This window comes from Plenodomus lingam (assembly GCF_022343315.1).
Source record: "Plenodomus lingam strain CAN1 chromosome Unknown scaffold_20, whole genome shotgun sequence".
In the NCBI taxonomy this organism is placed as follows: domain Eukaryota; kingdom Fungi; phylum Ascomycota; class Dothideomycetes; order Pleosporales; family Leptosphaeriaceae; genus Plenodomus; species Plenodomus lingam.
Window position 1 is genome coordinate 2,283,559 of NW_027093974.1, and position 24,634 is coordinate 2,308,192.

The following is a 24,634-nucleotide window of genomic DNA, read 5'->3' on the forward strand; positions in this document are numbered from 1 at the left end:
ACTGTGTATGTAAGTGTAGGGATGGTAGGGATAGGAGCGCACAGTCCTCCGTTCACTGCATGTCTGTCTTGTTCGTCTTGTTCGTCTTTGGTCTCTCTAGTTTCGGTTCGAGGGGCTGGGGGGTTGGGATGGGACTAGCGGAATGTGTGTGTGTGTGTGTGTGTGTGGCTGGAGAGTGTGGCTAGAGAGAGTGGCTGGAGAGAGTGGCTGGAGAGAGTGGCTGGAGAGAGTGGCTGGAGAGAGTGGCTGGAGAGAGTGGCTGGAGAGAGTGGCTGGAGAGAGTGGCTGGAGAGAGTGGCTGGAGAGAGTGGCTAGAGGAGTGGCGCGTGCAGCCATGCAGGAACGGCGGCGGCGGTGCGACCGGCCGGCAAGAGAAGAAAGGCGGAGAGAGAGAGAGAGAGAGAGAGAGAGGGCGGGGGGAGGAGTGTCAGTGTCAGCAGTGCTGACCGGGCCAGACAGGGTGTGTGCACGAAGAGGTTACGTAGCCACAAGACAGTGCGGGTGACGATCGGGTTGACCCACGCTCCAAATGCTTCCATGCTGCCACGCTTGCTCTCCATCTGACTACGTTACTTGGTTCCAGAGTAACACAGTGCCCCTGTCGTTCCACCTACTTTCACCCACGCGCGGACTGGCGCATCCTCCTCTACCTGTCCACCGCCCCAGATTGTGCTCTACACCCACGGCACAGTATTCTTGTTAACAGACGTACCCCTCCACTCCACCACCACCACCACCACCACTACCATCACCATCACCAATGGCAAACGCACTCGCTGGCGGGGATGGCATCATGGGCAACGTGGGCGGATTCCCCCTCGAACAGTGGTTCTACGAGATGCCCGTCTGCACCCGCTGGTGGATGACCGCGGCTCTCAGCGCGAGTGTGCTGGTCCAGTGCCACATCCTCTCGCCCTTTCAGCTCTTCTACAGCGTTCGCACCGTCTTCTTCAAGAGCCAGTACTGGCGCTTGCTCACCACTTTCTTCTACTTTGGGCCGCTGAGCCTCGACCTGCTCTACCACATCTTCTTCCTCCAGCGCTATTCCCGCCTGCTCGAAGAGGCTTCTGGCCGTTCGCCCGCCCACTTCTCCTGGCTCCTCACCTTCACTGCCACCATGCTTCTTTGCATCGCCCCCATGTTCTCCATGGCCTTTTTGGGTTCCGCTCTCTCGAGCACCCTCATCTACATCTGGAGCCGGAAGAATCCAGATACCATGCTCAGCTTTCTGGGCCTCCTGGTATTCAAGGCCCCATATCTGCCCTGGGTCCTATTGGCCTTTTCCCTCATCATGCATGGGACCGTACCCAAGGACGAAATGTGCGGTATCGTAGTCGGCCACAGTATGTCTTCTCTCATCCGCATCTGATGGTATTGTTGCTAATCACAACCCACACAGTCTGGTACTACTTCAACGACATCTACCCGCCGCTGCACAACAACCACAGCCCTCTCCACCCGCCCTCCTGGTGGATCCGACTGGTCGAGGGGCCTCCTGCGCCCACGGAAGAAGCCGTCATGGACGCACCGACCGAGACGGAAGCAGAAGTCGGACCGGCACAATAGACACGAGCATTGGCAATTGGCGTTTTGGCGAATGATTATTATGGCGAGAGATACCCTAGTCTACATGGGCAACATGGACATTTGCATACCCCAGTACAAATTCGCATCATGTGCATACCGGTACAGATTAGCAGCGAGGGCTTAGACTAGGCAGATAGGTAGCACAATGGATCGACCAACTCATAGACTCATCCACTTCTTCCACCCCGCATTCTCGCTTCTGGTGCCCAGCACCACGACGGAATCCAGTCGTTGCTCTGCACCTGCGTTGGGAATTGAGGCTCCTCTGGCTGGGCAGGCCGATAGTCTATCCCGGGATGCGGGACAGCTCCTTCCTGTTTGGGCTAGTACCGCCGGACCTGCATACCATCACCACCTCAAGCCTTCAACCCAGTCCGTCCTCTGGGCCATGGGACGGACATGGCCGATGTCGTCGATAAGTGCTTGCACTAGCCGTCCTTGATAACAGCCGGGCCGGGCTCGACCTTGTACTTAATCATCTCTCATCTCCTGTCCGTCGCAATGTGATCGATCCTCAGGTAACCACCAGTACCGTACCCGTAGCCGTGGGGGATCACTCGAAATCACCACATCCTTGCCATGGCCCCTCTCAAGATGACTGTTCTGCCATGGCTGGCAGCGTTGCCTATGGCCTCTGCATGGGGCGCCCTAGGCCATACCACGGTAGCTTACCTCGCCCAGAATCTCGTCTCCCACAAGACGGCCAAATTCGCTCAGCAGCTCTTGAACGACACTTCGCCTACCTATCTCGCCAGTGTTGCAACATGGGCTGACAGCTACCGGAACGAGAAAGGCGGGGAATTCTCCTCGGTAAGTCGTCGTCATTGTCGTCATCGCATGTCTTGGAAAATCAACATCTCTCTGATTCACCACTGACCTCGAAGATGTATAAACACAGGTGTACCACTACATTGACGCCCTAGACAACCCGCCCACAAGCTGCAACGTCAACTATGAGCGCGACTGCGCCGAAGAAGGCTGCATCGTCTCTGCCATCGCCAACTACTCCAGCCGCGCCGTGACCCCCTCCATCGGCCTACTCGAGCAGCAAAAAGCACTGAAATGGGTGATCCACTTCATCGGCGACATCCACCAGCCCTTGCACGTCGAAAACTATGCACTTGGCGGCAATCAAATCAACGTCACCTTTGCCGGCGCCAGGACCAACCTCCACGCCATCTGGGACACGGCGATTCCGCAAAAAGCCATTGGCAATTTCTCGCAGGCTACAGCCGCGTCGTGGGCTGCTAATCTAACGGCGGAGATTAAGCATGGGCGCTACAGGAAGGAATCCAAGACCTGGGCCAAAGGCCTCAAGGTGAAGAATCCAATCGACACAGCCATGATTTGGGCGAGCGACGCCAATCAATTCGTCTGCTCGACTGTAATGCCCGAGGGCCCGGACGCTGTGTTCGGCAAGGAATTGTCTGGCGCGTATTATGAGACTGCGATTCCGGTTGTCAGGAAGCAGATTGCCAAGGCTGGGGTGCGATTGGCGGCTTGGTTGGATGCTGTGGTCGAACGGGCGGAGAAGGGCGGGTATGGACAGTTTGGGGCGGAGAAGGGCGGGTATGGACAGTTTGAGGCGGAGAAGAGGGTAGTGCGGAAGGAGACTGAGTTGGAGCCATGGATGCGGGAGGCCAGAAAGGCGAGGAGGGATTTTGGGGGCGACTGTGGGTGTACAGTGGAGGGGCATGGTCACTAGATGGTGCTTTTACGGCTTTGGCTGGTTGGTTGGTTGTGTATTGTAGTTCTAGTTGTTGTTGTCGTAGCATGTAGAAAAAGGTCATGATTCAATGATGGAAAACAGTTTTACATGACGGTGGTGAACATACCCTACGAAGATTGAGCAAATACCTTTCGCAAAAGGTTTCGCTGATATCTTATAATCTCGACAGTAAGAAAGAATCCGTCGCTAAAGGGTACTTTATCTACCTATCCCAAACAGTGTACAGAGACAGTCACACACAGTCTCAGATAATGAAGACAATGGACACGGGCGGTGGGTCACTGTGGTAGCGAGGATGGGCATGTGTATGTGATTTGCTGGTTTGGAGTCTGGGGAGGGGGGTGTTGGGTACGTTTGGTTGGGGATTACGAATTAGTGGGCTTGTGTATGGAGGGATCACGGGGGATGGGTGAATGTTATGTAGTCTTGATGTAGGGTGACGATTGCTACTGCGTACCGTATATGCCGCCAGATCAGTGGTACTGTACTGATATCATGTCTTTGGTATGATAACCCGTAGAAGATGTCCCCATCAGATATTGGATCCAGTCCGAAGAGAAGTCTAGTTCTCGGCTACTCTAGCTAGAGTATGTGTAGTAGTAACAACCCCTACATAGTTTTCAAGCTTTTCATCCTTTTCCACGTGACAACGTGTACCCTGACGTCATGACTAATAGCACATAAGGTATCGCCCTCAACCATGAAGTGAACACGAGTAATCAATCATCCCCATAGCCTCACATCTCATACAACACGTACCCCCCCTTTTAAAAAACCTCCCACGTCCCAAGCGAAAACAAAAACAACAAACCACACCACCCCTAACAATGCCCCATCCACCACCCCCAAACCCATACACCCCTTTCCAAAACCACCTCCTCCACTTCAGCACCCCTCCCCCCTCCCCCCGCCTAACCCTCCCCTCCACCCTCCGCGCCTCCCTCACCCTCGGCCTCAACCTCCCCCTCTCCCTCCTCCTCTCCCTCGCCCTCCGCATCCTCTACACCCCCCTTCCCAACTTCTGGACACCCATCCACATCCAACACATCCCGCCCTCCTCGCACAGAACGCAACTCTCGCACGCCGCATTACCGCGCGGAAAACCCGGTTTTAGCTGCGCGGAGTTACTCGCGCTGCTGGATGGGGAGGAGGGGGCTGGGGAGCGCACGAGCTGGGTGGTGCGGAAAATCAATCAGATGCATGTCCTTGGGTTTTGGAGTATGGCGGCGGATGCGCATACGCATGTTGTGGCTAGGGGGGATGTCGAGGCGTTTCAGAGGGGGGATTGGGAGGCGGCTGTTGTGCGGCGGAGGAGGGGGAGGGCTGATGTGTTGCCGTTTTGGAGAGGGGGGCCAGTTTGGGTTGCGGGGCATAGTTGGGCGGTGGGGAGGTTGTTGGGGGTTAGGGTGTATGACAGTGAGGGTAAGGAGGGAGTAGAGAGGAGGGAGTAGAGAGGAGGGAGTAGGGGGCTCCCCAGTTTTGGTAATGTGGATGTGGGGTTGGGAAAGGGAGTTGCGGTTGTGAATGGACGCAGAATTTTGAATCCGTGCAGAACTTGTCAACAGAGTCAATTTCGTCGGATTCAGCAACATGGGAATCAACACAAAAGCCAGTGTGGTAAAGGTGCGTAAACTTGACATTCGGGGGGTATACTACATCTCAAACTCATGAACCTCTTGGTCACATCATCAGCTCGACCTCCTCACCTCCATCCCACCCACTGCATCCCCGCTCATGGAAAAAAATGACATTATCATGTCCACTTCATCCAAGGCATTCCCGCTCCCATTATAATCCACATCATCCCCTCAAACATACGTGCGTATATATATATATACTCTTCTCAAACTTAAACAGCCTTGGTGGGCATCTGCTCATCATGCTGCACACTCCTCTTGCGCTCCTGATTCTGCGCAATATCCGTAAGACTCATCCCACGGTTCTTCTCATGATCAACATCGGCAAACGAGACCTGGGGCACAAACGTCTTGCTCTTCCACGCCTGGGACACAACACCGTACAGCTCGTCGACTTGCTCGAGCGACAGACCCTTGGTCTCGTAGATCATGAAGTAGACGAAAGCGATGCAGACGAAGCAGAAGGAGCCCCAGACGAAGAAGACCTTGGATTCGAGGTTGGCGTGTTCTTCGTCGACCATGTAGGGGGTGGAGTAGGCGATAGCCCAGTTGAGGAGCCAATTGCTGGTGGGATACGTTAGTTGGGTTGCTTGAGGTTATGGGGCTCTGGTGAGCAACTTACGAGGCGGTGGTCATGGAGAGACACTTGGCACGAGCCTTGAGGGGGAAAAGTTCACCGGTGACGACCCAGGCAACGGGACCCCATGAACAAGCGAAGAAGAAGATGTAAATGCACACAAACTGATTGAACAGGTTAGTCAAGGAATCATGCAGAGTGTTGGGTCTCCAAAGAATGGAAGAATGAACTTACGGCAATGGCGGCTTGTTGAGCGGGAAGGTCAGTTGTTCCAGCAACGGTACCGGTGATGGCGACAATGTATTGACACACGCACATGCCAATGGCTCCGAAGAGAAGGAGGTTGCGACGTCCAAGGCGTTCCACCATCCACAGACCGGGCAGAGTAGAGGCAACGTTCACGCAGTTGGTGATGACGGAGATGATGAAGGGGTCCCTGAAACCAGCGTTCTGGAAGTACTGTGTTCCGTAGTCTGAATAGACGTTAGCTCCAATGTTCGTATGATACCTCAGGTTAGCAAGTCTAGGGTTACCCACAGAAGATGAAGTTGACACCAGTAAGCTGTTGGAGGGATTGCAACAAGCATCCGGTGAGGAGACGCTTGCCGAGTGTGCCCTTCACGGTGTCGAGGTAAGTGGATTTACCGAGCGACATCTCGTACAGGTGGTTGGCCTGGACCTCGTTGAGTTCCTCCACGACGGCGGGGTGGTCAACGGGAAGGCGGCGCAGCTTGCCCAAGCTCTTTGCGGCAGCTTCGTACTTGTCCATCTTGATGAGGTAGCGCGGTGTCTCGGGAAGGAAAAACAGTCTATGCCAAAAAAATTAGCCTTGCAATTATTACTGCTGCTGGACATAACTTACCCAACGACGACGATGATCGACCACAAGAACTGGACTGCGATTGGAATACGGTAAGATCCAGAATCAGTGCGGTCCTTGGTGGAGTTGTTCACAATGGCTGCGAGGAAGAGACCAATGGTGATAGCAAGTTGGTAGGCACCGACAATGGTTCCACGAATCCACTTCGGCGAAGTCTCGGACTGGTACATGGGAACTGAAATCGTGTTAGAACCTACTGACAACAGGATGTATTGAGAAGTTAAAGACTTACTGAGAGCGGAGATGAGACCAACTCCGTAACCAGCGAAGAAACGACCAGCAATGAACAGGGGCTGAGAAGTGGAGGCAGTTTGCATGATAACACCAGCGTTGAAGACAACACCAGCAGAAAACATAAGACCAAGGCGACGTCCCATCCAGTCACCGACCGGTGCGGCAGTGAGAGCTCCGAAAAAGGTACCAGCAGACAGAATAGAAACGATTAGAGAGTCCTCACTCGCTGTGAGGTTGCCATCGGCCTGTGTAGCGAATTCGCGCTTCCAGTATGGCATAGCCAGGATACCTGAGATGGTACCAGTATCATATCTGACAAAAAATGTCAGTGTTGCTCGTTCAGAAACGTCAAGCAATGTATGCTCACCCGAACAGGACACCACCAAAGGCGACGAAGAGACCAATGCAAATAGCAGGCCACGCCTTACCAGGCGTGTCTGGCGGTGGCCTAAGCATCAAACCGCCCATGATGTCTGTGAGTATTCGAACGAGAGGATCTACGGGTGGGTGATTGTAAAGGCAGAGTCGCAGTCACAGAGTGAAAGACGCGCGTGGAATAGTCCTCCCAAACCAGCGAGCACGGCACGCGCTCTTTATCTGAGCAGCTAGCCCTTCTACTTCACCTACCCTTTACCTAGTTCAGCAGCCGCCTCTCCATGGGAGCAACCTCGGTCCCCGCAAAACTAACAGAGACCCTTGTTCCCTGCCCTACACTGCTCCGAACCCCCTCCAAGTCCCCGGGGTTGTCCCCAAGTTTGGTGCCATACCCACTTCCGCTGCCAATAATATGCCCAGCCCAGGCGGCGCAGGCAAAACCTTTTGACCCAGATGCATGATGCTGGTGATCTTTGCACCACTGCCGTGGACGGCTAGAACACGGCGCCATTTGCCCAATGACCCATGGTGTGATAGAGCCATGATGTACTCGATCGCATGCGCTGGCCACTCATCGCTCGTCTCGGCACAGTTAACAAAGCAGATGTAACGATTCCCGTTAGACGATCCCAAGGACGGGTTCGTCCAAACTAAGCGAGTCCCGGCGCCCCCAAAAGCCCAAGGAATGCAGACTTGGATGCTCGAGCAAGGTGGAGACGTCAGCCAAGCAGCGTCCAGGTCGCCACCATCGCATGCGATAGGCGTGATGTGTCGAGAGGGAAACAAGGGAAACTGCTTGGAGTCTCAACTCATGGTGCCCATACGATGGTTAGCAACGCGACAGAAAACGTGCCGCCGAATCGTGCGGAGTTGAAACAAGGGCTTCGGCCCGATTGGGCATCTTTTTTTCCCTCATCTTGAAAAGTCGGAGACCCCGCTGGGGGGAAGGAAGCGTTCCTGGCTTCCCACTGCCTAGACTGGAGAAGCATGTAACGGAAGGATTTTCGGCCGGCTCAGTGCTGACGGCAAGTCCACGAGTCCACGACACAAGGGCACAAGGGTCGGCTTGGAATCTGGATGCATCACAAGAGAGTTTGTACCTAGTCGTCGACATGCGGCCCCGGACGCCGCAACCAGCGCCACGAATGCCGAAACGAGCCTCCGTCTATATCACCCCCATAGGTAGTCCGCTTCAACGGCGCAAGTCTGTGGCGTGAACCTTCTACACAGTACGCACATGCAGAGTACCTATGCACTTTATGTGTGTCCATGTACATCGAGGCCGCAATGGCCATCAGCGTGTCCAGGCTTCAATAAGCTCCATGTGTCAGAGACTCGGCGAGCTTGTTATTCGTCATGAGTCGGGTGATTTTGCTTGGTCTGTCGGCAAGCGAAAAGGGCGCGACGCACGTCGTCGCCTTATTGTCGGTCGTCGTACTCTGCCTCTGAACAGACATGAGATGCAACCGTGACCCGCAATTGCCGTCTAAGAGATTGCGTGTTCAAAGTCCGAGCAGCGCTTGCATGGAATGTCGTTCAATCAAGTTGAGGCTCTGTCGCGTAGCCGCGGCGTCTAGCGAAATGCGCGCTGGGTTTACGGGTAAAGCCCTGGTGCGTCGCTAGAAAAGCCGGAGAAGGGGTGACGGCACGTTTTTTGGGATTCCAACAAAAAGGAGTCAAAGACAGGGGCCCGCAGTCCACGGGATGCCTGCGGAAAGAAAGAAAAAAAAATGCCATGCTGTGTACGGTAGGAAAACACGAACAAGCTATCGGCCAAAGTGGAGATCCGACATGTGATCAATCAGAACGCCTAAATGGTTAGCCGGCGAAAATTTTGGATTGTATACCCCACTGCAGGGATTAGCGATGGTACAATAGTGCGACACGAAGACACTTCGCCGTATTCGTATTGGTATTGTAGTGAGTTACCATCGTATGCATGTACCGAACAACACAGAATATCGAGCGCCCCCAACCTTTGCCGATCGGCCATTGATTCATCTGCATCTGAGCTTGGCATCACGGAACGTGGGGATATCTATCGGTTCTCGGGGGGCGTCATGTAGATCCGGGTGGTTGCTGACCCAGCAATCGGTTCTCGGAACAGGAACAACCCTTCTAGAAAGCTAGATGGCTCTGCCCATACCATGCGTAGTAAGCAGTTGCAAACAGGCCTTGGAAGCTAAGCAGGCTTCCCTGGCCGTGATAGGTAAGGGTGCAAGGAGTGGGGCATCGTAGTTGAGGTCATGTTGGGGAAGGGGATCCCAATGCTGGCATAGCCCCAGACCCAAACCAAGTCGGACATTAAACTCACTTCTCCTTTCCCTAATGCTAAACATGCACATTCCTCTTAGACACAGCCCTTCTACGCCTCTGACTTCTTCCCCACACTCTTTCTCCGCTCCTTCTTGGATTGGACGGTGCTTTCCTTTGCCTTATGACCGTTGGACTTTACATCCTTGCCGGCCTCTGTTCCACCAGCCTTCGGCTCCGTTTTGCTCGACTTCTCCTGCACTGCAGGCTCGATCTCAATCCTTTTATCCGCCTTCTTCCCATCCACGACGGGCTCAGTCTTCTCCTCGGTTGTCTTTTTGGCAACTCCGTTTGCAGCTTTGTCGCCCTTGAGTAGGACAGCCCTGGGGTCTTTGCCCTTTCGGCGTAGTTTGCTGGCTTGTGCACGCTCCATGTACTTTTGATCCTCTTCTTCGTCAAAGCCACCAAAGTCTGAGTCGGAATCCTCTCCCTCCAGACGAAGAGGTGTCTTGTCGACAACCTCGAGCTGGTCCATTTTACTTGTGATGTTGTTGCTGTTCCCATTTGGCTTGGTGGCTTCGTTAACGCCAACTGCGTTGGCTGGTGTGGGGCCAGTTTTCTTGAACTTGGCAACAAAGAAGCCATCGACGTTGTAGGTGTGGGGGTAGTATCTTCGCACCATCTACACTTGCTGTTAGTGGAGAGCACGCCAAGCATCCGAATCTTGTAGCTTACCTTCATAGATGGGTGGAATATCTTGCCGCCAATCTTCGTGAAACCCTCCTTACCGAACGTAAGGCCAGTCTCCACGAGCTTAACATTCGGTCGCTTATTCAGCGCATACTGCACCACCTGCTCATTCTCTTCTACCGTGACCGAACAAGTAGAATACACGATGTAACCACCAGTCTTACTGTGATGGTCTACAGAGTCAATAGCTGCAAGGATCAATTGCTTTTGGAGATGCGGGAGTTTCATGAAATCGGCCTCCGTTTTGTTCTGTCCCGTCGTTAGTAAAGACTAGCATACTGGACCCAAGTTGACTCACTGTCTTTACACTCGCGTCCTTTGCGATGACACCAGTACCAGAGCAAGGCGCATCGAGCAATACACGATCGAAGCCACCCATGACCCTAGGGAACTCGAGCGCGGAGTAGTTGCAGACAATGGCATTTCTCACACCAAGACGATGAATGTTACCAATCAAACCTTTGGCACGATCCTTGTTCGCATCGTTGGCAAAGATGCAGCCTGTGTTCTTCATCAAGGCAGCGATATGTGTTGTCTTTCCACCGGGGGCAGCAGTCATATCAAGCACCCTCTCGTTTTCCTGGGGCGCAAGTGCCATGACGGGTAGAAACGAGGAAGCAGCCTGGAGAATGTAGTGACCAGCAAGATATTCGGGTGTGGCACCAAGAGGCACCTGCGACTCGAAGATCTGCAAACCGACCTTTGACCATTTGCCAACAGGTTCAAGTTGTACGCCGCGATTGATGAGTGATTGGGCAAGTTCTCTGCGATGTGTACGGAGGGTATTCGTGCGGATTACGATGGGACGCGGCGTTTCGTTGGCTTCGAAGAAGGCTTGGGCTTCTCGGGCCGGGAAGAGGTTCATGAGCTTGTCGGCGAGAAACTCGGAATAGCCATAGTATGCGCAAATATCCTTCAACATTTGAGTGCGGTACTCTACTCTTGATCGACCTTCCTCGGCGAGATTCTTGAAGTCGTCCAGAACGCGAACCGTGTCATTCAGGCGTGTACGAAGAAGCTGGATGTCTTGTGTGACGAGATTCGTCAAAGGTCGTCCTTCTTCATCCTCATCATCAAGAATCTTTGGCCTCTCTCCTGCAATGTTGGTCTGTAAATTTGCTTCCTCCAACTCAGCTTGAGCCTCTGCCTCTTCAATCGCCTTTTGCATGTCGAGTTTCCGTGATAGACCAGCAATGTTTGCGGCCGTGAGCTTCTCCTGAGCTTCATCCTCATCTTCGTCGTCGGACCACATGGCCGTTTTCCGAACTTCGGTATCAGAGTCTACAACGTCCGAGTCAAATTCATCGTCGTCGATCTCGTCGTCATCTTCTGATGCACTACCGAGCGCGTCCAGTCCAGTGACGTTGAGGTCCGAGGGATCGCTTCCCATGATATCGTCCTCATCGCTGTCTGAGAAGTCATCCTCATCGTCTGAAGGCTGGGGCGCAGATTTCTTTGCAGATTTCTTTACAGGTTTGCCGTTGATCGCAGTCTTAGTGGTCTTGGTGACGATGGTCTTTTTGACTGGCTTCACAGCCGGTGCTGCTTTCGCCTTTGCCTCCCTCGCCGCCGTCCTGCTCCTTTTCTTGCGCTCTACTTCCTGTGCAGCTGGCGCGTCCTTGCGTTTCCTTGTAACGAGCGACTCGTCCAATGGCTCGGGCATGCCCTGCTTCTTCATGCGACGTCCTACACCCATGGCGACAGGATTCTCTTGATAGTTAATTGAGTGACTTATTGGGGTAGGAGAGAGGTATGCTCTCGATGTCTGCGCGAGCCTTCCATCAACTTGCGAACTTTCGGGCGAGCATTTTTTTTAGCGGGTAGCAACCTTGGTTGGGCTTAGCCTCTTCCGCGGCAAAATCGGGCGCCGCTTCCCCCGCCACGTCTCGAACATCGTCATTGCTGCAACGTTCTTGTTATTCATCTGCGCATCACTAGAACTTATATCAAAAGCATTGGCAGTCCTGCATTCTGAAGTGCAACACCAAAAAGTGCTGGATCTTGAGCACCAACTGCAATACTGCCCATCATGTCGGAAATAATGTTCTGCAAGTCGTTCCTCAGCGCACTCGATGCCCGCCCGGCGAAGCTCTCTTCAGATCACATAGCAGATGCGCGACAGTATCCTGCCCAAGGCGCTGTAAGCCTCTTTCTCTCTCAAAATACAGTCACAGATGAGGCCTTTCGTTTTGTTATATTCATACTGGTAGCTGACATGTTTACAGTATATACTCCCCCGCCTACCCCATCCACCCCACCCCCAGCGACCCAAGCGCAAGGCCACAGACCTCTCCAGTGATAATTCCACCACCCTCTCCATAACCCTCAAGCCCATGAAGCCGAGCACCCCCACTATTCCTCTCTCCAACATCGAGCCCAGCAAAACCTCCATCTTCGACCTAAAACAGCAGTACGCGACACAAAGTTCCATACCAGCGGCCAAGATCAAGATTCTGTACAAGAAGAAACCAGTCATGGACTCGAAAACGGTGGCAGAGGTTGTAGGCGCTGATGCGGCGGGTGAGGTCGAGTTTGGGGTCATGGTTATGGGGGGTGGAGTTGCGTCGCCGGCTGTCGGGGGTACACCGGTACAGAGCCCGCCTGCGGTGGCGCCGAGCGAGGCAGACAAGGGATTGGCGGGTGATGTTGCGGCGGCAGCGGCTTCGACGAGCAGTGGGCCTGTAGCGGCGGGACCGAGTGGAAAGGAGCTTGTTGCGACGGACGAGTTTTGGTCAGATCTTAACAATTTTGTGCTGCAGAGGATCAAAGATGAGGTGGAGAGTGAACGACTGCTAGGGCTGTTCAAGAAAACCTGGGAACAAAATAAGTAACTAGACCGCACCTCCACATCGGACGGGTAAATCAGGTCACGCCACATGATAATTTTGAGATAGGAGCAATGTTCCTCAGTGACAATTTCACCAGATCTATATCGACTCTTATAAACACACAGCCTGATAGTGCAAGAACAAACTAGCGTTGCCACGCTGGGATATGCGAGACTTGCTTTCTGACCACCAAAGTGTGTCCAAGCTTCATGCTTCCATTTGGCCTCGTATCATTATGTCGTTGGTCGCCAAATCAATAACATCTGCATGCATGCTTGCTATCGCGAAATCAACGGAAGGGACAAACCGCTTAGCGGCCCTTGGAGACACGGTTCTTGATGTTCTCAAACTCGATATCGTCGGCGTCGTTGGCTTGGATATCGGCAGCAAGGCCGTTGAGAGCGCGCTTGATGGCTTCCTTGGAGGACGAGTACATCATGCGGGGCTATCACATGTACGATTAGCAAATCGATCTTGCCCCCCTTCACCGCCATTCCACGGCACTTTTCTGCAACTCACATATTGCGATGCATCGTCTGGCGTCCAGCTGATGAACGTGATTTTGCTCCTGCTTCCCTCGCCACTCTCAAGGTCGTACTCGACATCGAAGACAGCGTAACGGCCACCAATACCCTCCTTGCCACGGCGGTCCTTGCTCTTTGCATTTAGGAGCTTCTCACGGAAAACATCGAAGTTGGCCTCCTTGGAGGTCTCCTCGACAACGATCTCTTTCCAGTCGTCACTGATCTTGTAAATGATCCACTTGATGTCCTTTCCAAGCTTCAGTTCGTTGAAGGCTTGGATGCACTCGGGCGCGACAGAGACACTGGGTTGCATTAGTGTGCGTGTACAGGGAACTTATATACGCGGGTCGAATAGGAAAGTCGTCGTAGAGGAGAGGGATGAGGGCGCGCCCCACGAGGGTCGTCGTCATGTTTTCTAGTGCGCTACGTACCCAGATTGAGCCTACAACATGCAAAGTCAGTATTGGCTTCGAGAAACGGGCATATCTCTGAGAAGACTCACCATGATGTACTGTGTGTGTTGTAGAGGATGCTAGGGAAGCAACAAGGCACCAGGAGCTTTATGAGCACTGTGATGCCTGTCAGCGTCGTCGTCATCAGTTGCGACCGCAGCAGCGCAAAGCGTTGTCGCATCATTGATTGCTTGCAAGCAAATGGCTTAGCTTACATCGTTATCGAAAACCGATCGTCAAGTGTGTATGGATGCGGATGTGCAGGAGATGGGTGGGCTGAGGTGGAGGGGAGGAGTGATGTTGCTGAGGCTGAGGGGGGAAGGTGGTGGGGTATTTTTAACGACGCTTGGTGGGGTTGCCGTTCAGGTTTACTTTGGACTGCCGCGGCGCCGCCACAGCAACCAGGGCGGCCTGCTAATTAGGATTCATCTTCTGCCTACGGTAGCGAGTAGCCTGCCTAGCCCTGCACCTTTGACAAACTAAAGCTTGATTGTGGAGTGATCATAATGTTTGTTTTGTCTCGGTTCGTTTACATTACTTCGTCGCTTTTACATCTTGTCCTTTTTTGCATGTCCTTCTAGATACACCAAATATTGTACAATAATCAAACATCCAACAGATTGCTACGCTTTTCGGAGGGTGGGAGAAGGATACAGGGAGATGAGCGGAGAACCAACCGGATAACGCACATATAACTTCGTCGCTGGAAAGACTCGAACACTAAACGTGACTATAACGTAAAGGGGTATTAGAAGAGAGAATGGAAGGCAGTTGGGCGTTGGGCGTTTAGAAGCCCATGCCACCCATTCCTCCCATTCCTCCTCCCATACCGCCCATACCGGCTGGAGGACCAGACTTCTCCTCAGGAGCGTCAACAATGGCAACCTCGGTAGTTCCAAGAAGTGAGGCAACACCGCTGGCATCGACAAGGGCAGTGCGGACAACCTTGAAGGGGTCGAGGATACCAGCCGCAATCATGTCAACGTACTCGCCCTTTGCGCTGTTGAAACCCTTGTTGAAGTCACCCTTGTATTCATCGATGAGTTTACCGACAATGACAGAGCCTTCGGCACCAGCATTCTCGACAATCTTGCGAGCAGGGTGGGTAATGGCGTTCTTGACAATGGTGATACCGAGCTGTTGGTCAAAGTTGGCAGCCTTGACGGAGCCCAAGGCGTTGGCAGAGGCCTTCAAAAGACCGGTTCCACCGCCGGGCAGGATTCCCTCTTCGACGGCGGCGCGGGTTGCGTTCAAAGCATCAACGATGCGATCCTTCTTCTCGCCGACCTCGACCTCAGAGGAGCCACCGACCTTGATAACGGCGACACCGCCAGAGAGCTTAGCAAGACGCTCCTGGAGCTTCTCCTTCTCATACTCGGAGGTGGTGGGGTCGTTGATGACTCCACGAATTTGTTCGCAGCGCTGAGAAACCTGGTCCTTGCTACCTTCACCGTTGAGGATGACGGTGTCTTCTTTGGTGATGGTAATGGATCCAGTAGAACCCAGCATATCGGGTGTCGCCTTCTCGAGCTTGATGTCCAAGTCATCGCTGAAGACGGTACCGTTGGTCAGGACTGCCAGGTCACCGAGAATAGACTTCCTGTTGTCACCAAATCCGGGAGCCTTGACAGCGGCAACCTGGAGTTGACCACGGAGCTTGTTGAGAATGCAAACGGCAAGAGCCTCACCATCAATGTCCTCAGCAATGATGACAAGGGGACGGCGGAGTTGTTGCGAGGCCTCGAGAGCGGGTACAATATCCTGGACGGCAGAGATCTTCTTTTCGGAGAGGAGGATCAATGGCTTCTCGAATTCAACCTTGGCGGTCTTAGTGTCGGTGATGAAGTAAGGCGAGATGTAGCCACGGTCGAATTTCATTCCTTCAGTGACCTCAAGCTCATCCTCGGTGGTCTTGCCCTCCTTGACAGTGATGACTCCCTCCTTGCCAACCTTCTCCATGGCGTTGGAGAGAAGCTTGCCAATGTGAGTGTCGCCGTTGGCGGAAATAGTGGCGACCTGTGCAATTTCCTCGCTCGTGGTGATGTCCCTCTTGTTGGCCCTCAGGTAGTCGACAACAGCCTCGACAGCCGCCTGTGTTCCCCGCCTCAGATCCATGGGGTTGCAGCCAGCAGCAACATTCTTGACTGTCTCAGAGAAGATGGCGCGGGCAAGGACAGTGGCAGTGGTGGTACCGTCACCAGCAGCCTCATTGGTCTTGGAGGCGACATCTTGGAGGAGGCGCGCACCAAGGTTCTCGAACTTGTCTTGGAGGGTAATGGCCTTTGCGACTGTTACACCGTCTGCGAATATGTCAGCGGAAAGCTCGGGGCAATGGAAGTAATTTGTAAGGATGCAAGTACCCTTGGTGATCTTGGGAGAGCCGTAGCTAGACTCAATCAAGACATTGCGACCCTTGGGACCCAGTGTTGTTGATACTGCCTTTGCGAGTGTGTCGACACCCTTCAACAGCGAAGCCCGCGCCTCGACGCCGAACTTGAGTTCCTACATAGAGGCGTCAGTATGTCATTGACATCAATTGCAATTTGGGTCTCTCATAGATGTCTTACCTTGTGTGCAAACCGCTGCTGCTGAAGATTGAGCGTAGTAGACCGAAGCTTGGAGCTAGAGTTGAGGACCGAAGTCCGCGCCCGCGATGCAAAAGCTCTCTGCATTGTGCGTAGGGTTGTGTGGAGGAATTGTGGTGTGGGTTAGAGTATCAAAGATCAATCAGCGCTCCCAGACTCCAGCTCAATGCAAGATGACGAGGGAAATGTGGTGTTGTAGGGGAATTTTGCGGAGATGATGCTTGAGAGGTGGACGATGTTCTCAAAATTTCTGGGTCGCGGAAACACCTAGAAGCGTCTTGGTTGGCGCTATGACCGACGCAGAACGGCTACTCTACCTCGGCCTTGCTTACACAGTACCATCTATGGTGCTCCAGAATCGGACCTCCGATCATCAAGACACTTCACGCTCACCAATCATGTTGACGTTGATCTGCTACTCTCAGATCTTGTGTTGGACCCATCCATCTTTTTCCCCCAATATGAAGCAAACAGACGCAGCCTTTACATGCAAAGTGTTAGGTAGATAAGGCAAAAGAGTAGCAGCTCACATGAATGTCTTTGGAATGGCATGATTGCCCCCGGATACTTGTCGTTGGCCTTATAGCTGAATACACTCTATCGCACAAAAGTATCAAGCAATCCTTACGACACTGTCACTCACTGTACCTATGGTCACCCATCGACATTCTGGCTCAACAACAGCACATGATCCTTCTCCCCCTTCAACCCAACTCCAAAAATCTCAAACCTCTCCACCATCGGCCCAATCCTAACCGCCTTCTTCAGATCGCCCTTTTGCAAAACCTCAATACATCTCCACACCTCCACACTCTCCTCCTCCAGCAACCAAATCGACCCCCTGGGCCCCGTGCTAACCTCTCTCATCTTCTTTTGCAACTTTGTCGTGATGATCGCTTTGCGCAGCCGTCCTTTTTCTTCAAAATCTGCTTGTTTTTCTGCCTCCTGCAGGTCCTGAGGCGACTTACCTGGTATGGGACTCGCCTCAGGGGGTGGAAATTTCTGGGTAAAGAAGGATTGGGCCTTTGATTGGATTTCTTTTTTCGAGAATTTGGATTCAGGAGCAAGGTTCTCGTGGATAAGATGGTAGTAAATACGCCTTGGGTCTCTGTCATCGAGTAGGAGTTGGAGGGGCTTGGGATGGGCTGATTTAGGTGGTGGCCAGCGTATGTCGCACTGGGAACATGCGGCCTTTTCTGCATCTGTTACTCCTCTACTTGCAGCAGCTCGTGGTAGTGGTGTTGACGCAAGTTCTTCAGAGTCCTGAAGACCCATCATAGACGGATGATCATCATACAGAGTCTGCTGGTAGCTATGTGCTGGCTCATGAGCATGTTGCGGTGTCGCTAGATGATGTTCCTGCCAACCTGCAAGCGGTCACTCAACGCTGGCGGTGATGGCCCAGAATCAGAAGCCGTTATGAAAATAGGCGGCCTGTCATCATAGACTGTAGCCTGATAGCCATGACCTTGTTGTAGTGACGCTTTAGGTGCTGCTAGGTTCTCCTCTTTCCACCCAGCTAGCGGGTCACCTCGCGGCATGCTAGATTCTCCACCATACGACATTTGGGCAGTCATATCAGAATACTATGAACATAGCTATGCCGAAGCAGGATAATTGTTCCTGGCGTTCGCACGTCACCACTTGCCACAGTGTCGAAAAGGCATTCACTTTTAATGAGGTAGCACTTATTGCTGCTATGTTTAGTACACCCCCTGAGTATCACATCCGGCGAGGGTTGTGTATTTGCTACATTTGAAGGCGGGCCGATTACCTATCTGATTATAGTTGTCGTGACGTTTACAACCGTACCCTACGCAGGGTCTATGTGATAGGTTCTGCTTGTTGAATGTAAAATTCTGACCACCAAGGACTCTGTGTTAAGATTAACCACCACCTCCAATGGAAAACCAATGTCTTATTTCCATGAGCTTAGTGTCGACGATTCAGAGATTGTGAAGGGTATAATGACGCTAGCATCCTAACTCTGACTTTTTCAATCTTGCGTACGCCATACTTTCGAAATCGAGTATATTTCCCGGCTTCATATGGTGAAGCACCATAGGTTCGTACTATCGGTAGAGGCTTCACATAATTTGTCTGTGGCTGCCTCTGGGTCAAACGTCGTAGTAGATAGCGCGATCTAGGCGACATTGTTGGCCGAAGGGGTCGATGACTGTTCACATGTCGCACAGGCGGACTAGGCTGAACAAATTGATATGAACGTGTACGAGTGCGTTTGTTGTATCGATTCGACTGGCCAAATGACTTGGGATTCTGTACGTCGAGCTGTTCAGCCCGGACATCTGGCCAAATACTGGAGGACAAAGGATCTATCGCAACGGTATCGGAAATTGGCAGGGACATGGGAATTGATGAAACTCCGTTCGAGTTGTGTATTGTCTTGCCCTTCTACAAAGTAAGCTCATGCAGTTCCACATGGGAAGCATCCCTGGATTTTGGAAGCGCATTACTAAATTGAGGTTCAGATATAGTAATCACGTCTACAGGGAGGGCTTCCTTACGGTTGTGCTGGCTAATTTCTCCATGCTCTGCCTATTCTTCTTTTTAGGATGACTTTCTCCTTGCCACATTGCTGTCTGTACCGTGCCTCTAACGGCCACACCGCCTGTTGGTCCCTCAACCCAAACGTCGTATGTACTTCCATTCTCCGTTGTATTTTTCTTCGCAGCGCAAATGCGCATTTCTTCATCGCAATACAAAGGCGCAAGATTTCGGTAATCAATACGTTCTACCACCTCTCGATTTCGAGTTGCAGATTTCAAATGCCACGATATGACGTTCAACATAAGTACCAAAGACAGTGGGCCATGTACCAAAAGGTTGCGATGGCCTTCGACGCTACGTGCGTATTCCCGATCAAGATGGATGGCATGTGCATTAAAAGTGAGGGCAGAGAACCGGAAGAGGAGAGAGCGCGTGGGTATAAGCACAACTGAAACTTCGGGCTCGCTAGGACCTTTTTCTTGTTAGTGGTTGTCGTACACGATCAAAGGGTAACCTACGATCTAGATACTTCACCGAGATCATCTGTCCAGCTTTGATTGCCTTGAGCTCAGCGGCAGATCGCTCCTTGAAGAAAACAAGCTCACGCTCCTCTTTAAGGATGGCGCTACCCCACTCATGGTCGTCGCGAAGCAGTCGCTCGAAGATACGGCTTGGAGAGCCGTATTGAGACTCGCGTCTGCGTTCCTCTCTGATAGTAGTGTATATGTCCTTTACTCTTGCGAAGCGACGTTCGATGGTCACAAAGATTTTGGCTGTGTCACCTTCTCCTCGTAGTCGCACATCCTTGATCCGTTCCGTACCTGCCATGGCCGTGTTCAGAATAAAGCCATACTTCCGGTCGTAGTAATCATTTGACCTGAGCGTTACAGAGCCGCCAGCCCACATGCGCCGTACCCAAGGATCTCCCGGACTCTGCGACGCGTCTGTTCCATCGGGCAGCAGCTCCTGCGTTGGTAGTGCTGAGTTGAACCATAGCAGATGTTGCCCGGGGGGGATCACTGGACGCGTGGTTGGCAGCGGGCGGCACCATTCAGCCGGGAGGAATCCAAGTAGAGTATTTGAGAGCCGACTTTGAGGCCCAGCGGTGATGAGCTCATACATGTGCGTGGCCTCTCGACCGAGCATCCTGGCCCGTAGTGCTTGGAACCATTCTGGTTCGTCAGTGCTGTCGACAGCATAGCAACGTGCCGGGGCGCGTCGACATAGCTGCCGAGTTACTGGTGACCGCGAAGCGTTCCAGATGCCTGACGGTCGGGCACACAATGAGGTTGACATGTCGATATGTCGCTGTTTTGTCACCTGTGTGTGCCTTCTGGGCAGACGTCTGTAGGTACTTTTTTTCTCGGTCTTGGCGTACCGGTACCCGTGGACCGGGCCAATGACGTCGTGCTCTACCGGTATGAGCACTCGAACCAGACTCTATATGAGCGTCGATGGTTCACAGCAGCGGGCAACCAGCGTAATGGAGTGAATGGAGTACGCCTGCAAAACGGCCATGAGCCATCATTTGTACCGAGGTCTACCGGTACCGGATTTGGTGATGGGTAGGTAATACAGGTAGGCACGACAAGGCTTCACGGACCACGGCCAAACCATGGATTGTCCCTACTTATCCCTGGAACCTTGTTGTAATTGAGGTCACTAGGTACCTGGAGTTCGTCAAGCTGATAGTAGGTTCGATCAATCATACCTATCTGACCGACCTTTCGAACAGTCTTGGCATGTTTGCGTGATACCTAGCTGGACTTCACGTCAACCTTCACCGACATTTTGACAACACCGACACTGTTGGCAAACATCGATACGTACCACGAACCATTGAATCGTAATTCCAGTAGGCAGTCTTGGACTCGAGCATGTAAGATGCACCCATTCTCAACTCACGGAGCTGCTATCGTCATGCTAAGCTACAGCAAACAGGACACCCATCGGCAGAGTCCATGGTTGTGTACGTCGGAGGTGACGGTTTCTGTGCAGGTGGAGAGCATTGCGTCCTCAGGCCCTGCAGAATTGGACTCCCGAGGCCAACATCACTTTGGCACCAGCCATCGCATTGCATTCAACAACTCCGCCAACATGGCGAGCAGCACGGGTCTGCTGGCGTGTCCCATGTGCGACTTCACAGTACCCCCAAGCGATGACTATGTTCTTCAACTGCACTTTGAGCAAGCGCATACCACCGACTCACCCTTCGTAGTTTGGGACGATCCCGAACCGCAACTACCCGCGTTGTCACCAAGTCCTTCAAAGCGCAAGCACGTGGTAGACTCGCCTTCCTCTGATGAAGAAGAAGGCACCATAGAGTGTCCGAAACTTGACTGTGCCGAAGCTGTTTCTCTCTCTGACTTTAACGATCATATTGATTACCACAACGCCGAATCTTTATCTTTTGACGAGACAACCGGAAAGTATCATTCTCATCATTCATCTGCTACCATGCATAACTTAGCCGCCAGCCATCAGCCTCGTCCCGGTCCTTCATCATCTTCTGATATCGATGCAGTTCACAGCTATCAGAAAAGTTCTAGCCATGGACGCAAGTCGAGGAGACATACTCATCGCGAACGAAGCAATACCAGCAACAGCGAGAAGAGTACCATTTCCAGAAGTATCCTCACATTCAATCCCTTTACAAAGTTGGACAAGTCTACCAAACCACCCAACAAGAGTGCTCGTCTTGGGGTAAGCTCAACTATAAATCGAGCAAGTACTATCCTTGCTAATATCCACAGAAATCAGAGCTTGGTCCCTACGCATGGGAAGAACGCATGCCTAGATGGCTGCATGATCAACTAGATGCAGGTCCAAAGACCAGCATCATTAATCGCATTGGCAGAGACGGTCGTCTGATAAAGCAAGAACAAGTACAAAACGAAACCCCAGGAATCATACCCATTCTGGCTCAGCTTTCTGCACTGGACCGCACCGTGAATGAAGCCTATTACTGCCATCCGTCGACACTCCACATCGGCAAAACTCCGAAGGAAGGAGGTTTCTGTGGATATCGTAATATACAGATGCTTCTTTCTTACATTCAGGGTGGTAAGGCCCAAGGCCACGAGGAATTTCCTGGCCGAACGCCAGGTATTCTGAAGCTACAGGACCATATCGAGGACGCTTGGGACAGGGGAATCAACGTGATTGGTCGTACCCAGACCGGGGGGATTCGAGACACAAGGAAATATATCGGTACTCCAGAGGTAATTTTGCTGCGATCTGAGAAGTTCATGGTGACTGATAGCTCAACAGGCGCAAGCATTCTTCCTCGGCTCGGAAATCAATTGCGCTGTGGAACAGTTTAGTGACAACAAAGATCGAGGTATTGGCGCTCACGAAAAACTCCTTCCTGCTATCGAGCGATATTTCGCGCGCGCGGCTGTCAGCGATGGCTCAAATGTATACAAAACGCTTTTACCACCCATCTATCTCCAACAGCCAGGCCACTCTCTTACTATCGTCGGCTTTGAACGCCGTCGCGACGGAACTAGTAACCTTATAGTCTTCGATCCCATGTACTCAACTAGTCCAGCTATGCACAAATTGGTCGGCCGCAAGAACATTAGGACTGCTCGACCAGAAGTCTTGTATGCCTACAGGCGCGGCCTGGGACAGCTGAAGAAGCACGCTGCATTTGAGATTCTTATGTAAGTTTTGATTTGGGTATCTCCTGGCTAATCACTAACTTTATGTAGGCTTACAGCGACACCACCTTTGTTTCCCGCTTGGGATGTATGCTCAACCTCATCCGTGTCAGCCTGTTCCTGAATCATGCATCTTTATAAATACTTACCCTCTATATCCACGCTGCCTAATTGCATATAACTCAATACCTCGTATCATGATTCTCCTACCATACAACGATCGTCATCTGATTTGCATGACCGCATGCTAAACATATTCTGCCGCAGGTGCTCCGCCAATTCCCAGACTGTCGATACGTATACGCGTTCTTCCGCTCCCGCACACTTGGTTATGATGTCTACCCCGAAGACTACTTCCTGCGGAACTTCCCCTGGCAACAGTACGGCGGCCTGTGGATCTGTGATGAGGCCCGCTTTGCTCGAGCAGAACCCATCAGCGCTCTAACCGCTCAGGCCCTTCGTCGCATTACCGGTAATGGCTCCTCTACCAGGAGTAGCCACAGCAGTAATCTCACCAGTCCACCCACCAGCGTGGCATTGCATCACTTCCACTCGACAGAAGCACACATACACAACGAAGTCCACGACCGCCTACCCTCTTTCGCAGCCTCTCTCGACGGTTCGATGAACAGCTTCGTCGGTGAAGTACAGTCTCCAGGCAGTGTCCCAGTGTTTGGCATGGGCAGTTTCCCAAAGTCCTGCCCCCAGCCCGAAGCTATCAGACCCACATTGTCTCTCTTGACAGACGTGGGTAGAAAGTATCCAGGCTTTCCCACTCCACTTTCGCCGACTTCCAGTGCAAAAGCATTGTTCCCATCACCTGCTTCGGAAGTTGCAAGCGGAGCTTCCACGCCTCGTGCCGCGACTCCAGCAATGCATACAACCAGCCCCATGAGCATCGGCAGCTACACACCATACAGATCTACCTGCAGTGGCGACTACTACGACCATAATCCATGCACCTCACCAATCGGCTTGATTGATAGCATCATCGACGGACACGACAACAATCCACAATGCAGTCCCAACAAATGGGCCATGCGCTCCCCTCCCCGTGCCCCATCCTCTTCCTCCCTCAGCATCGCAACAGCACTTACCAGCCCAACCAGCCCATCCCGTTGCATCTCCCCCCGTACCGCCATGCTCAAAAGCATGGTCAACAAACAAGCCTTCCAAAACATCCCCCATCACTCCTCTCCCGCCTTGTTCCCAGAATCAAAATTCCAGTACACGAGCCCGCTGGCGCCCAGTATCCAGATTGCAAACGGCACCGAGACCAATACTTCGTCGCCCATCGATCCCTCTGGTACCATGTTATTGTATACCTCAAATCGCAGCGTCGACTCTGGTCTCCTGGGTGTACGGCCCTTGTCCGAGATGCAAGTCGCTGAATACAGGTTTTGGCGCCCGTGTGGCAAGAGAGTGTGCGCGTTTGGCTGTGGGGGCGCTCACGAGGGGGAGTGGGCGGCTGCGAAGCGGTTGTTCAAGGGCGCCGAGGACGAGGAGACGCACCACGCTGGGAGAGTGGAGAAGCTGGATCCGGCTGAGGCGGTGGCGTTTGGATTTGATGGCTTGGATGAGGGTGTGGGTTTGGGTTGTGCGGCTAGTTCTTGGGCGGGCAGACGTTTGGTTAAGGATTGGGATTCTTTTTTGAGCGGCTGTGAGAGGGAGGGTGTTGCTAGGTTTTGAGGGTTTGGTTGGGGGTACGTTGGAGAGGAGAGAGGCGGTATACCACCTTGCTTCTGTACTCCGTCTCATTTCCCCTGCGAGAGATGATTTGACGAGGTATTCTTCTTGGGAACCTGTGGCGTTTCGTCATTACTTTTTTTCTCGATTCTTCGCTACCCTCTCTGCTTTTCCAACGACATTCTAGGCACAACATGCTTTCGCGACTGTGAGAAACAATTGTGACTGCAAGCCCGGTTTATCTTCAGACTCAGTAGTATCGATGACATGCCTGTAAAACGGATAGCAAATTCTTCTTACGCCTGGGGCCCAAAGACCTAATGCTGAAAAATATGCTCAAGACTATCAACCATGCCATCCATATCCA

The 24,634-nt window shown here is 52.6% G+C and overlaps 11 protein-coding genes across 11 annotated transcripts; 4 read left to right on the forward strand and 7 right to left on the reverse strand.

Moving 5' to 3' along the window:
* Positions 1–760: 760 nt before the first annotated feature.
* On the forward strand, positions 761–1,566 carry IAQ61_011797 (uncharacterized protein; the record flags this gene model as incomplete). Its single annotated transcript, XM_003844322.1, has 2 exons — positions 761–1,343; positions 1,400–1,566. The coding sequence occupies 2 exons, from the start codon at positions 761–763 to the stop codon at positions 1,564–1,566; spliced, it is 750 nt and encodes a 249-aa protein (XP_003844370.1).
* Positions 1,567–2,166: 600 nt separating this feature from the next.
* Positions 2,167–3,292, forward strand: IAQ61_011798 (uncharacterized protein; the record flags this gene model as incomplete). The annotated part of the gene is made up of 2 exons (XM_003844323.1): positions 2,167–2,397; positions 2,486–3,292. 2 exons carry the CDS (start codon positions 2,167–2,169, stop codon positions 3,290–3,292), a joined length of 1,038 nt encoding a protein of 345 aa, XP_003844371.1.
* Positions 3,293–4,731: 1,439 nt separating this feature from the next.
* IAQ61_011799 (uncharacterized protein) lies at positions 4,732–7,112 on the reverse strand (the record flags this gene model as incomplete). The annotated part of the gene is made up of 7 exons (XM_003844325.2): positions 4,732–5,517; positions 5,576–5,694; positions 5,765–6,003; positions 6,068–6,339; positions 6,393–6,585; positions 6,643–6,956; positions 7,012–7,112. 7 exons carry the CDS (start codon positions 7,110–7,112, stop codon positions 5,166–5,168), a joined length of 1,590 nt encoding a protein of 529 aa, XP_003844373.1. The 3' UTR covers positions 4,732–5,165.
* A 240-nt stretch (positions 7,113–7,352) lies between these two features.
* Positions 7,353–7,562, reverse strand: IAQ61_011800 (uncharacterized protein; the record flags this gene model as incomplete). Its single annotated transcript, XM_066099355.1, has 1 exon — positions 7,353–7,562. The coding sequence occupies one exon, from the start codon at positions 7,560–7,562 to the stop codon at positions 7,353–7,355; it is 210 nt and encodes a 69-aa protein (XP_065950874.1).
* Positions 7,563–9,384: 1,822 nt separating this feature from the next.
* On the reverse strand, positions 9,385–11,835 carry IAQ61_011801 (uncharacterized protein; the record flags this gene model as incomplete). The annotated part of the gene is made up of 3 exons (XM_003844326.2): positions 9,385–9,954; positions 10,008–10,271; positions 10,321–11,835. Coding segments are annotated over 3 exons (2,349 nt in total), but the record flags the coding sequence as incomplete, so codon positions are not given.
* Positions 11,836–11,919: 84 nt separating this feature from the next.
* Positions 11,920–12,889, forward strand: IAQ61_011802 (uncharacterized protein). Its single transcript, XM_003844328.2, has 2 exons — positions 11,920–12,162; positions 12,248–12,889. Exons 1-2 carry the CDS (start codon positions 12,052–12,054, stop codon positions 12,851–12,853), a joined length of 717 nt encoding a protein of 238 aa, XP_003844376.1. The 5' UTR covers positions 11,920–12,051; the 3' UTR covers positions 12,854–12,889.
* Positions 12,890–14,127, reverse strand: IAQ61_011803 (uncharacterized protein). The gene is made up of 4 exons (XM_066099356.1): positions 14,042–14,127; positions 13,877–13,943; positions 13,370–13,816; positions 12,890–13,295 (listed from the first exon to the last, which is right to left on the reverse strand). Exons 3-4 carry the CDS (start codon positions 13,685–13,687, stop codon positions 13,161–13,163), a joined length of 453 nt encoding a protein of 150 aa, XP_065950875.1. The 5' UTR covers positions 13,688–13,816; positions 13,877–13,943; positions 14,042–14,127; the 3' UTR covers positions 12,890–13,160.
* Positions 14,128–16,655, reverse strand: HSP60 (chaperonin). Its single transcript, XM_066099357.1, has 3 exons — positions 16,394–16,655; positions 16,187–16,328; positions 14,128–16,126 (listed from the first exon to the last, which is right to left on the reverse strand). The coding sequence occupies exons 1-3, from the start codon at positions 16,496–16,498 to the stop codon at positions 14,613–14,615; spliced, it is 1,761 nt and encodes a 586-aa protein (XP_065950876.1). The 5' UTR covers positions 16,499–16,655; the 3' UTR covers positions 14,128–14,612.
* A 410-nt stretch (positions 16,656–17,065) lies between these two features.
* Positions 17,066–17,976, reverse strand: IAQ61_011805 (uncharacterized protein; the record flags this gene model as incomplete). The annotated part of the gene is made up of 2 exons (XM_066099358.1): positions 17,066–17,716; positions 17,779–17,976. The coding sequence occupies 2 exons, from the start codon at positions 17,974–17,976 to the stop codon at positions 17,066–17,068; spliced, it is 849 nt and encodes a 282-aa protein (XP_065950877.1).
* Positions 17,977–18,111: 135 nt separating this feature from the next.
* IAQ61_011806 (uncharacterized protein) lies at positions 18,112–20,347 on the reverse strand. The gene is made up of 2 exons (XM_066099359.1): positions 19,438–20,347; positions 18,112–19,391 (listed from the first exon to the last, which is right to left on the reverse strand). The coding sequence occupies exons 1-2, from the start codon at positions 20,213–20,215 to the stop codon at positions 18,916–18,918; spliced, it is 1,254 nt and encodes a 417-aa protein (XP_065950878.1). The 5' UTR covers positions 20,216–20,347; the 3' UTR covers positions 18,112–18,915.
* Positions 20,348–24,270, forward strand: IAQ61_011807 (uncharacterized protein; the record flags this gene model as incomplete). Its single annotated transcript, XM_003844333.2, has 6 exons — positions 20,348–20,798; positions 20,861–21,622; positions 21,673–22,140; positions 22,190–22,584; positions 22,633–22,669; positions 22,849–24,270. Exons 2-6 carry the CDS (start codon positions 21,017–21,019, stop codon positions 24,268–24,270), a joined length of 2,928 nt encoding a protein of 975 aa, XP_003844381.2. The 5' UTR covers positions 20,348–20,798; positions 20,861–21,016.
* Positions 24,271–24,634: the final 364 nt, after the last annotated feature.